This window comes from Colossoma macropomum, unplaced genomic scaffold, assembly GCF_904425465.1.
Source record: "Colossoma macropomum unplaced genomic scaffold, Colossoma_macropomum, whole genome shotgun sequence".
NCBI lineage: Eukaryota > Metazoa > Chordata > Actinopteri > Characiformes > Serrasalmidae > Colossoma > Colossoma macropomum.
The window spans coordinates 2,251,074-2,264,848 of record NW_023494793.1 but is presented as its reverse complement, the minus strand read 5'-3'; the positions used below and the strand labels follow the sequence as shown (position 1 = coordinate 2,264,848).

Sequence of the window (13,775 nt, the reverse complement as noted above, 5' to 3'; positions counted from 1 at the left end):
AAAACACCTATTTTATCAGAGTCTAGCGGGAGGAAGTTCCTGGGTATCCAGGCTTTTATATATTTAACACTTTATGTCTAATTGTACCACTGAGTCTGACTAAGCTGGCACATCTAACTGAGTGTCATTAGCATATAAATGAAAGGCAGCATTGGGTTTATGATTATGTATCCTAGGAGGTGTAAATAAGGGTAGAAAAGTAAGGGCGCTAAAACAGAGCCCTGGGGGACACCATATTGCACTTTACTATCTAAACCAACAAACTGGTAGCGTCCTGTCAATAAAGACCTAAACCAAGGCAGTAATGTATACTTAACTGTCATGTGTACTGTGCTCCTTAAATGTTCAGTATTCTTGATTTTCTTTACATTAATGGCGCCTTAAAATTATGCACATAATAAAATTTAAAAATCAGTTTTTTTATTTTTTGCTCTTGAACATGGGTTTAAGTTTGAAACAGGCATGTTTGGAAGTTACTGACCACAAACACTGCAGCATATAAAAAGATGTGTACATTTTTATTTTAAAAAACAAAATCATCTCACTTTGCATATATTACAGTAAGAGTCCCTGATGGTTTTGTGAGTCGCCTCCTGCCACCCAGCAGGTGGTCACTCAGATTTCACCGTTCAGGATTTTAAACTGATGAGTAACAGTAGATCAGTGCACCTACTGGTCAGTGATGCTATTTGCATAACGATGATGTGTCAGGAGTTTACAGAAAATCATTTACTGTTGATTTTGCCTGGTCAGGATTTTTGCAAGTTATTTTTACGCTGATACACATAAACATCTGAAAGCTGCCTGCTGTTCAGAGCAAACCTGTCCAAACGGGTCACACGAGTGTAGATGTAGTGTATCAGGTGGTTTGTGCAGAGCTGTGACATCATTTCCTCCTGCGGTGGGGGCCAGCGGAGCGGCTGCGTGCAGCTTGGCGTATCTTGCTGTACGTCTCTGCTGCGTTTGGACTGAGGGTCAGACAGAGGGTCTGCTGATGAAGAATGGAGGAGGGAGAGGATGTAGGGTGGTCCCAGGTCTCCAGCACTGCTGCTGTTTCCCTTCGGCCCCCTGTTGGTCCTCTGGAGTCTGGACGTCCAGGCTGGTCTCCTCTGCTCTGACTGAGAGTGAGAGTTTGAGGGAGTGAACATTGAATTGGCTTTATTTCAGTACATCATTTTCACATGAACAATGTACATAACATCAACATAATGGCAAAATTAAGTCAATAATATGTAAATCATAAAAATTATTATTATTATAAATGTGACAAATATATACACCTTTGAATCAAGAAATTCATTGCATCACTTCTTTTCAGTGCATTTCATTAAATGGCCTGGCATCTCTGAGCAGCATGTCATGCAACCATGTACAGTCTACCCTCATTATATATCTTTAGGACTTTCACACATACATAATGGTAGTTATGTAACAGACTTTTCAGAAGTTGCCTTTAAAATTTTGCGGAACGTATAAGTTGAAGCTCACCCAGTGTCTCTGAGTTTGGCCAGGCTGTTACTCAGAGTCGTGTTCTCCTGCTCCAGCACTCTGATCCTCACTGAATTAGCCTTCAACTGCTGCTCCATATCACACAGAACATCACCTGTACCTGGGAGAGAAATGTCCTGACTGTGTAGTAAAAACCTGCAGCACCAACAACATGTTCCTGACTTTGCAAAGTGCTTTTTATAAAAACTACAAACTACAGGGCTGGAATTACAGCCCTATTACATATGAGTACTTACACACACTTGGGACACATGACTATTACATATATACGCACTCATATCGCTGCTGTCAGAGGAAAATATTTTGTGTCTCAATTTTTGGCATTTTGCATTGTTGTTATAATTCAAAATCTCCAGCTGCCCTCTATACTGTGTCAAAATTTCGTGATGAATGGACAAACAGAAATGGTCTAAAATGACTTGAAATAATTGATTTCTTCATTAACTTTCATTAAACATTAAGAATGTTTTTTCCTCGTTAACGTTTTGGAGATATGAGGTTATATAATACATAAGTGACATGATATTATTACATATAGGCACTTACATATCGCCGCTGTTGGAAGAAAACCTTGTATCTCCAAAATGGTAATTTTACAGGAGAAGGAAAAAACAGACTTTACTTTTAATGTAAGTCAATGGAACCAGAATTCTTTCCAAGTCATTTTGGGCCGTTTCTTTTAGTCCATTCATCATGAAATTTGTACCCAATATAAAAGACAACAGACATTTTCAAATCATGTCAAAAACTGAAAAACGACAAAAATGGAGATACGAGGTTTTCTTCCGATTTATGTATGACTCTAAATTCTGATACTGTATAAAAACAAGTGTGTGTGTGTCTCACTTTGTGGTGCCGTGTGTTGAGGGTTAAGTTCGGGGAAAGCCACCAGTATCCTCTCTCTCTGAGCAGCCTGCTGTAAATCCTCATTCAGCCGATAAACGCTCTCCTCCAGCTCACGCATCCGCATGCGCTGCCTCTCTGTCTCCTCACTCAGAGACCGGCACTGACTCTATATATACAGTATAGCAGGGGAGTTAAAAAAGCATTGAGCTGAAGATTATAGACTATAACAGATTATGGTCATAGTTCTAACAATATTCAATAAAGTACACACTTATTTTCCACTACTGTGTAAACAGTTCCAGCTACTACATTAGTGTATTCAGTGTGCGAAGCCCCTCATCAACCTGGCTTGAAACTAACTCACTCACTCACTTTTAGCAGGAGCATAACTTTCCATAAGGGGGCGCCATTTTGAGTCAAATCATTTTTCACGCTACATGAGAGCAGTGCTGTGATACCGTTTGCTGTGTGAGTTGTTCCTGCAGTGTGTCTCTCTCCTGCGTGGTGTGTGTGAATGTGTGTGTAAGCTCCGCCCTCTCGTCCTCACACTCCTCCAGACGAGCCTGCAGGTCCTCGCACTGCTGCACTAATGCATCCACACGCTCCAGCAGAGCACGCTGCTTCACCTGCATTGCCTGACACACACACATCATCATCACTAATGATTATATTATATTAAATAATATCAATCATTACTAATAATATACAATGAATTCTTATTTATTGCACACATTAAAGACATTTGTATGTACTTGTGTACAGTAACACACTACAGAGGTCACACAGACACAGTATGGGTGTAAAATGTGATGATTCAACTCTATATATAGAATATATAAACTGAAACATTGGTTTGGATTTGTTGAAATGTGGCATTTGAAAGTAAAAGTGTTGAGAACGTGATGCTATGTGAATGTGTTATTGCTGTCTATGTGTGATTACTGTGTAAACAGTCCATCCAGCACATTTTAGGATTCAGCGCATATTTAACAATCATTCTGAATTGTACGATCACAACCATCATAATCTAATCTAATCACTTTGAGGGCTGAGACACAAAACCGGTCAAATGTTTCAAGCAGTGCTGGACGAAGTACACAAATCCTGTACTTGAGTTAAAGTAGAGACACCCAAGGTAAAATATTACTGCAGTAAAAGTAGAAGTTCCTCCCTTTAGACCTCCACTTGAGTAAAAGTACTAAAGTATTTGGCTTCAAATGTACTTAAGTATCAAAAGTAAAGATACTAAAAGATTAATTATGGCTCTGATGTCCTATTATCATTTTTATAACAAGACTCGCTTCATTAACTCATTTTAGGTGAAAATACTCCAGTGTCTCTCTTGGTAAACCAGTCTTTTAATAGAAGGTCATTAATTAGTGACGCTGATGTCTATTAAAATTATCATAAGCACAAAACACTGAAGGCGAACAGTTTCCATCAGGTAGAACTGAGTGGCTCTGAAATCACTTTTTACACACAAGCAAAGTTTCAGTTTAATATTATTTTGAACTTAGTTACGAGTTTAAGTTTAATAAAAACTTTAAACTCAGATTCACAAATGAGTTTCCTTTACTAAACTGCATCTGTAGGTCTCTGTTCATAAACATAAACTAGCCTAAACTAATTTACTATAAAATGAAATGTCTGAATGAATTCAGAAAAAAGACACGTCAGTCACAACTGCATATGTGTACATATTTCTATATTGTGGTCTATTTACACAAAGTTAGGTTAGTTCATCATTTATGTTGAACTAAATTTTACACTGTTGCACTGATGTTGAACCGTGTGCTGCACTGGGTCGGTATGACCAACAGGTCAAAACAAGCTCAAAACAAAGTGACCGCTGTGCCCTGATTGGTGTTCTTGCTTTGCGCTTCTTTCGTTTTGACATGTTACATTTTTATACACACATAAACCAAAAGGAACGACAGATTTCTCATAATGTAGAGGAGTAAAAAGTGAGATATTTGACTTTGAAATGTAGTGGAGTGAAAGTAAAAAGTCACCCAAAATGGAAAAACTTCAGTAAAGTACAGATACAGAAAAAAACTACTTAAGTACAGAAATGAATTACATTTACTTCATTACTGTCCACGACTGGATTCAAGACACATCAACAAAAAGCACAGAAAAGCATCACCCTCATACCTCACGTTGGCGCTGTGCGCTGCAGTATTTGGCGCGCTCTTTGTCCAGCAGCGTGTTTGTGTTACTGAGCTCCGTCTCTAACTCTCTCCTCCTCACCTCCTCCTCCCTCCACCTCACCTCCTGCAGACGCAGACTGTGCACCTCCTCCACCAGAGAATCCCTCTCACACTCTGTACAGAGAGACAGGACAGTAGTGCACAAGCAAACGCAAGACTTTTCCATAAACCTCTCCTCTGAACTGAAGGTTCACATGCTTATGCAGTTTCTGTTTATTTGCTGGGTTTAACATTTTGGAAACAAAAAAATATAAAATATGAAACGTGAACTAAAAACTTTTTTTTCCAACGTGTTAAATTCAGTACGTAAACAGTTATTGTGCATTAAAGTGCGCAGAAGTGTGTCTCTGCAGAGGATGTGTAACTTATTTACACTGAAAAAATGAACAAAACATGGAATTTAATCAGGGGTGCACAAACTTTTGTAAACGACTGTACATATTGGCACTGTCGAAACAAAACTTTCTCTTTTCATTTTGGTCATTTTTTATTTTTATATTTATATTTATATCTATTACATAATTTGAAAATGCCAGCTGCCATTTACACTGTCAAAACCTCAGGCAACAGAAACGGCCCCTATATATGCTTACATTAACACTGTACACAGCCTCTGCTCTTCTGGGAAGGCTCTACACTAGATGCTGATACATTGCTGTGAGGATTTGATTGAGCATTAGTGAGGTCAGGTACTGACGTTGGATGGTCTGGACCACGCCAACTCATCCCAAAGGTACTGGATGGAGCTCCATCACTCCAGAGAACACAGCTCCACTGCTCCACAGCCCAATGCTGGGGGGCTTTATACCCCTCTAACCAACGCTTGGCACTGGGCATGGTGACCTTAGGCTCATGTACATCTAGAGCGTCCAGTTCTATTTGTCAGTGATTTACTATGGAGAATAAAGTTGTGTGAGTGTCCGTAATGAGTGACCTCAGCTGAATGTATTCATTAGAAGAGCTGCCTGAACACTTTTGGACATGTAGTGTACGTTTACAGTCTAATGCAAAAAATTTGAGCACTGCTAGTCAAATCATTTTGTTTGTGTTGATTTTCTAAGTAAAATTAGGTTGATGCATCCTCTATAGAGAGTTTGTAGAGCATAAAGCGTTTATTTATGGAATTTAATACAATTAAAAAATAAAATGTTAAAAATAAAAAAGTTGATAAAATAACTTCATTTAACTTAATACTGGGGGGTAAATTAGAATATACAAACTTGTACAGAGGACTGTTTTGTGTTTTATTTGTCTTTATGTTTATTTCAGCAAATAAATAGAAATTGTGAACTAAAATTTGCAGAAATATGGCATATTTAGACTTATTCCTTAAAAAACATAATTTTTTACACATATCAGTGTCAGTGCTAGGTCTGGACCACCGCCCAAAAATATCCATACAAGAGAAACTGACCATTAATAAAGGGCTAGAACTAAGTGTACACCAGAAAGGTGGAGGGGTTTCCAATAAAGTGGCCAGCAACCGTCCTAAGTGAGTAACTACCCCAGCAGCGCAGCTGATACACTCATACTCATTATATGCTTACGGAGACTCTGCTGTGTCTCTCTCTGCAGCTCCAGCTCTGCTGTCAGCTCTGAAATCTTCACCTCTAAAGCTGTGGCTCCTGAAAAAGACATCAGAAGAAAAGTGATCCGGTTTGGAGTTGAATGGCTGTAAACATGCTGTCTTTTCTATAATTGCAGGGTCCTGACCTCTTTTCAGCTCCTCCTGCTGCTCCTGCAGCCTCCGCTGCACCTCCTCTCCTCTGGCCTTCACCTCCTGCAGCCTGCGCTCCCACTCCTCCTCCCTCCTCCTCCTCTCCTCTCTCTCTCTCGCTGCTCTCTCCTCCTCTCGCTCCAGCTGAGCTCTCAGCTCCTCTCTCTCCTCTTCAGCCTTTCTCAGTCCGTCTCTGAGCGACTCCAGCGTCTCGTTCACCTCCAATCCGAAACGACACAGTGATTAATTGACTGATTATGACACGTGGGAATTTGGGAATATCTTTCAATATTATGTTGCCACTGAGAGTTAGGAATATTACTAAAGGACTGAGGATGAGGATTGGAAGTCTGGACATACCAGTTGATCCATCTGGTGTTTAAGGGGTTAAACTGAGGCAAAAACCCAAATAATTATAAATAACAATAAAACGCTACAAAAAAATCTACACTTAAAAGATACACTTTAAAGGAATAGTTCAGAAAAACACACCTACACACACACACACACACACACACACACACACACACACACATATATATATATATATATATATACATACACTGATCAGGCATAACATTATGACCACCTCCTTGTTTCTACGCTCATTGTCCATTTTATCAGCTCCACTTACTATATAGGTGCACTTTGTAGTTCTACAGTTACAGACTGTAGTCCATCTGTTTCTCTGATACTTTTTTAGCCCCCTTTTACCCTGTTCTTCAGTGGTCAGGACCCCCATGGACCCTCACAGAGCAGGTACTATTTGGGTGGTGGATCATTCTCAGCACTGCAGTGACACTGACATGGTGGTGGTGTGTTAGCGTGTGTTGCGCTGGTCTGAGTGGATCAGACACAGCAGTGCTGCTGGAGTTTTTAAACACCTCAGTGTCGCTGCTGGACTGAGAATAGTCCACCAATCAAAAATATCCAGCCAACAGTGTCCTGTGGGCAGCGTCCTGTGACCACTGGTGAAGGACTAGAGGATGACCAACACAAACTGTGCAGCAGCAGATGAGCTATCATCTCTGACTTTACATCTACAAGGTGGACCGACAAGGTAGGAGTGTCTAATAGAGTGGACAGTGGGTGGACTCAGTGTTTAAAAACTCCAGCAGCACTGATCCACTTGCACCAGCACAACACACAGAAACACACCACCACCACGTCAGTGTCATATATATTTATATATGTATATATATATATATTTATATTTATATTTATATTTATATATATATGTACACGTGTGTGTGTGTGTGTGTATTTTTTTGAATTCATTCACAGCGGTTTAGCCCCGCCCCTTTAAACAGAGTTTCAGCTTATACTGCTTTTTGAATGAGGCACAATACAGGGCAGCCAATCAGAACAGAGCTCGTTTACATGTATTAGTCTTAAAGGCACAGCAACAAAAGCACCCAGTTTAATTCTAAGGATTCAAAAAAGTACAAATGAACTTGACTGTTGACTGTTTTGGTGCTTAAACCCACAGAGAAATGTAAGATGTGGCCCTTTAACAGTGAAAACCATGCATGTTTTCCTAATGAGCCTCACCTCAGTGATGTGCTTCCTAATGCAGCCCATATCTCTGCGCTGCTCGCACGCCCACTGGGCCACGTCGCTCGCAGTGAGGCGGCCGAGCTGTCCCGTGTCCTCCACAGCCACCAGGAGGTGCTGCAGGAAGGAGGTCAGACCCAGAGTCCTGCACAGAGACACACACGCCTCCGCGCTCTCCTTCAGACTGGACTGAACACGGGCACACGCCGCACACGGCACCAGAGCGGACTCCGCCGTCTGAACGCTCACATTGCGGGACTGAAGGGTGCCTGCAGGGTGCGCTGTCCTGCTCGGAGTACAGGAGGCCAGGGATGTTTGGTGGGGTGTGGTGGGTTTGGAGGCTGAGGCAGTTCTGGCAGTGGACGTGTGGTCAGTCTGTGAGATGTTCTTCTGGGATGTAGAAGAAGGAGAACGTTGGCTGCGCTCATTGGTTGTTTTCTAAAAAAGAAACCAGATCAGTCCAAAAGTGGCAACTGCATTAATTCTGAATGATAGAATAGATAAAGTTATAATCTACCAAAAACTATCTGTTCAAAAGTACCACATTGGCTGATACAGGGGTTCAGTTGCACACACACAGCTTTAATCTCTATAGTAAGGGACTGACCAATAGAATGGGACGCATTGGAGCAGCTGTACATAAGCCTAAGGTCACCATGCCCAAAGCCAAGTGTGTTTTTAGGCATAATTCTGATTTGTACTGAAATAATCACATCAAATCTTGGTGAAATGTGAGTCTTCCTGATGCATTTCCGAAATAATTTCCTTAAAAAACAGATAATTTTCTTAAAAAACTGGTAATCCGTTAATAATCTGACTAATAGCTCAATCAGAATACAATGCATCAATGTATACATTCCAATCGGGATAGACTCGTCGGATTAAAGCCATTCCGAATTCTGTTCCGATTGAACGAGGTGGGTAATCCAGTACATAATCCGTTAAACAGAAGAAAAATGATGAAAGTCAGGAGAGGCCTATAATTCGGGTGGCTAGAATTTTCTGGATTGTTATTTTGAAAGTATGACTTATTAGTGTCTAAAGATAACAACTTTTATTTTAAGATCACTACATAATTATGTTGTGATCTCTAGAGACCAACTTTTGTTAACAACTTTGTTATCTTGAGATCACAAGAGTTAAATCATGATCTCAAGATCCAGAAAATGATAGCTACCTTATGGTCTCTCTGGACCTTCGTAAAAAAATAGCCATGTAAATGTAAATCAGTAAGTCTGATTACCTTCCCAAATGGAAAGCTTAATCTTTTCAGGTCTTTGAGACCACCGGTGGTTCCAAAACGCACTTCGCATATTCTTCATAACTTTCATATTTCATAAGCTACATTCAGAAGGTGGGGGTCGTATGAGAGCTGTAACTGTCTTCTTTCCAGTCAAATAGATGGGTGATGTAATTTTAAACCCTTATAATAAAAGAAGCTGAACTCAATTTTTTTCTACTGAAAGTCGACCCATTTTTCCACAAATCTGGGCTATAAACTATAAACAGATGGCGTCTCTTCAGTGATCTGCTCTGTAAACATTATTTTTATAAAATAATACAAAGAGCGTCTAAGATTTTTGGCTTTCAGCAGTAAATTGTAAGCATATAACAATATGTGTGATCATAAAACACACTGTCGGTTAATTTGAGGGGAGCTTTCACAAAAAAATAAATAAATAAAATAAAAATTTACATTTATTTCATGTCATGTAAATTCAGATGGACAAACCAAAATATACCCTGGTGAATTTTAGTGCTTGTATGTTTATGTCATAACGGACATTTATAACGTTCAGCATGCCGGGAGCAGAAACTGGCCTGCAGGGAGACGAAGTTTATGCTTTAAACTTTAAGAGACTTAAAAATAACTACCAGAATGGACAGCCAATCTGCTCACAATAACGAGCTGATCAGACAAGTATATGAGCAAATAAACAGCAGTGGCTTTACACAAACTATATCTCAGAATGTTGCAGCACATCTCATCCCTTCTTTAATAAGTACATATGAAGTGTGTTTTCCTGAGTCGGCCATAATTTTAAAGCAATTTAAAACACAATCATGGCAACTGAAAGCTCAGGTAACACACTGCTGCTGGACTCAGGTCATGCTTGTTGTCATGGTAACATCTGCACTAAGCGGTACTCTACGCATGCGTGTGATTTTGGATCTGACTGCTTGTAGTGAGCAAGTTAACAGAGCTTTTCATCAGAGCCAGTTCATGAGGAGCCTGGCCACTTCTTATTTCCCCCATTATATCAAAAATAGGACTGCTGAAACAGCAGAGGGCGCCCATGAGCAAGTCCTCAGTGAATGGGAGTGAATGGAGCTCAACAGCTAAAAAACGAAAAAGTTAAAATAGTTTCTAATCTTTTGCCCAGAACGTTTCTTTAATTTTAGAAAGTAGACGGATGAATTTCACTAAAAAACAAAGAAATCTCACCTGTATGTTTCCTTTTTTCTACAGTAAACGGGTTTTGGGCAGCAGAAGGCGGGCTTTACTGCTAGTGAGTGCTGATTGGTTGGCGAGCGGAGCAGCTCATTGGCTGTCTGCGCTCACTGACGTCATGAACGTACATGAGGCGCCATTTTAAACTCCTATAACTCGAGTTTAAAAGCTCTTAAAAATATAACAGCAGTGTTAAAATGTTTTATGCTGCTCTGTGTTCAGGAAATGATTGCATTTTTTTACAATAAAAATGTTTAAGCATTTATAAACTATGATTTTGCTCAAATGCTCCATATTAAACCATTCATTGTGGACTCAGGAGCGCCCTCTAGAGTTTAAGAAACCCAGAAGTCACAGAGTGTAATTCTCTGTTTTCATCAGAGTGTTGAGTAAAGTGTGAATATAAACACCTCAGTTTTAATCTATAATCGGAATGAATTCAATCGGATTGGTGAAAATCTTTGCATGTAAACACAGCCAGTGCTGTGATGTCAGAAATGCACAGGTTGTCCAGTAGGTAAATATTGAAACCACTTCAAAAACACTGTTCATTTAACTATTTAACAAACACAAAGGAACATGCTGGTGAATCTACAGTACCAGTCAAATGTTTGGACACATCTATTCTTTTCTAAAGGGCTTTTTCTATCAGAGCTATGAAATAACATGAGAAATTATGCAGCGACAAAAAACATCTCGAACAAATCTAAACTATCTTCTACTTTAGATTCTTCAGGATTCCTCCCTTCGTCTTGATGCAGACGCTCTTAAGCAGCTTCTTACTTTTCCAACATGACTGAAGAAGAAACATACACAGAACTTGTTTGGCTGCAGCTTTAAAGATTATATTTAATTTCAAACTAATATTAAGTATTTGATTCATTTCAGACTTTTATGCATACGCCTTAGATGCAAATGTCATCAGTGTAATGAAGAATGATCAAGTGTGTCGTAATTGTTGGCTGTAGATCAGACACTGTAGGTAAAATGTGCACGTTGAATATCTTACTCCTTGCCGCTGTTGGCTGCTGAGCTGGACCAGGTTATTCCAGTAGCGTTTCACCACTTGACCAATGGACACAGACGGCCCGGTTTGGCCAGAACGGCTGGCTCTCTGCCCTCCGATCATCTCTGTGTAGACGTTAAAACTCTGAAAAAGGAGCATCAGCCTGTAACACAGAAACACAAACATACATACAATATATTATACAGCACCAATACAAACTGTACAAACTCTATAGTGCTATACTTTTATATTTATATACCTTTATACTCTTATTATATGTATTTCATTGACATCTACATCATATTGTGTCTACAATCTATATTAATCTACACCAATCAGGCATAACTTTATGACCACCTCCTTGTTTCTACGCTCATTGTCCATTTTATCAGCTCCACTTACTATATAGGTGCACTTTGTAGTTCTACAGTTACAGACTGTAGTCCATCTGTTTCTCTGATACTTTGTTAGCCCCCTTTTACCCTGTTCTTCAGTGGTCAGGACCCCCATGGACCCTCACAGAGCAGGTACTATTTGGGTGGTGGATCATTCTCAGCACTGCAGTAACACTGACGTGGTGGTGGTGTGTTAGTGTGTGTTGTGCTGGTACGAGTGGATCAGACACAGCAGTGCTGCTGGAGTTTTTAAACACTGTGTCCACTCACTGTCCACTCTATTAGACACTCCTACCTTGTCAGTCCACCTTGTAGATGTAAAGTCAGAGACGATGGCTCATCTGCTGCTGCACAGTTTGTGTTGGTCATCCTCTAGTCCTTCATCAGTGGTCACAGGACGCTGCCCACAGGACGCTGTTGGCTGGATATTTCTGGTTGGTGGACTATTCTCAGTCCAGCAGTGACACTGAGGTGTTTAAAAACTCCAGCAGCTCTGCTGTGTCTGATCCACTCAGACCAGCGCAACACACACTAACACACCACCACCACGTCAGTGTTACTGCAGTGTTACTATTGCTATTACAGCTCATTATTATGTTACTTTATACTTTTATATTTATATACTTTCATACTCTTATTATATGCATTACTTTGACATCTGCATAATATTGTGTAGTATTGATCTATATTAATGTATAATACTATACTAAAATTCAGTATAAGAGCACATAGTAAACTGTAATAATAGTCAGAATTTACTGTAGGATGTCTATAGGAACCCTAATGACATGCATGAGGAATTTCTATTGTTGTTTTCTATATGAAAATATAGAGTAAACTACATATTTAAGAATATGCTTCTTCAAGGGCTCCTTCTTTAGTCCTATTTACACCCATACGTTCTATATAGAACCATGTTTTTTGCATGATGAAACGGTTCTTCAGATTGACGGAGAATGTGTTGTATATGGTCCTATCTAGAACTCTTTTGAAAACAGTTCAATACTCCCTTTAAAAAGATGGTGCTTCAAAGGTTTTTTAGTAAAGAAAATGGTTCTATATAGAACCATGAACACTCAAAAAAACAGTTGCATGATTAAAGGGTTCTTTGCGTCATGAAATGGTTCTTCAGATTGATGGAGAAGATGGTTCTATATGGAACCTTTTTAAAAATGGTTCTATATAGCACCCAAATGGTTCTTTTATTGTTATGATGTCAAGCTTGTAACAAAAGAAGAACCCTTCTGGGTGGTATATAGAACCCTTTTTTGAAAAGTTTCTATACAGAACTATCTACAGCAAACTCATGCACATTTTCCACCAATCCGGAGAACCCTTTCATGATGCAAAGAACCATTTAATCATGAAACTGGCTGGTGGAGTGTTCATTGCTTTATATAGAACCACTGTCTTTACTAAAGAACCCTTAATGAACCATCTATAGCACCAAAAAGGCTCTTCTATTGTTACAAGCATGACATCATACCAGTAGCAGAACCCTATATGGTGCTATATAGAACCATATATAACACATTCATCAATCTGAAGAACCATTTAAGCATGCAAATGGTTCTATATAGAACTCATGGTTCCAAATAGAACCACTGCTTTTACTAAAGAAGCCCTGAGCTTCAATGTAAACTCCAAAACATGCATTTATAGTATGTGTATCAGACACGCTGACCATCCTGCTGACCTGTCAATCACCAGCTCCAGCAGGACAATGTGTGAGTGCTGGTTGAACTCAGTGTCCCCTTCAGTGTAGTCGTACTCCTGCAGCAGCTGCACCAGATCCAAATTACAGGAGACTTTATCTGGGAATTTCCACGAAGGAACGCGGACCGGTCCGGTTCGGGAAAACACGTCCAGAACTGCCGCCTGCAGGTCAATAACGTCCCTCCGGAGACTCTCCACACAGTCCCGGCGGCCCAAAAGATGTGTCATCACTCCTGAAACTGCTACAAACACTTTAAAATCGCTTATTTTCCTAACTCAGACAAGCAGAAGCCGCTTCTTCCTCTGTTTTCTCCCGTCGCTGTAGATACATGTAGTTCCAACGCAGCTAAAACTACACTTCCCAGAATTC

General features: G+C 39.9%; 1 protein-coding gene across 1 annotated transcript; it reads right to left on the bottom strand.

Moving 5' to 3' along the window:
- Nucleotides 1–554: 554 nt before the first annotated feature.
- Nucleotides 555–13,710, bottom strand: ccdc157 (coiled-coil domain containing 157). The gene is made up of 10 exons (XM_036579690.1): nt 13,386–13,710; nt 11,298–11,457; nt 7,834–8,274; nt 6,279–6,501; nt 6,113–6,190; nt 4,510–4,679; nt 2,814–2,990; nt 2,356–2,521; nt 1,489–1,609; nt 555–1,118 (listed from the first exon to the last, which is right to left on the bottom strand). The coding sequence occupies exons 1-10, from the start codon at nt 13,631–13,633 to the stop codon at nt 887–889; spliced, it is 2,016 nt and encodes a 671-aa protein (XP_036435583.1). The 5' UTR covers nt 13,634–13,710; the 3' UTR covers nt 555–886.
- Between the last annotated feature and the right edge of the window lie 65 nt (nt 13,711–13,775).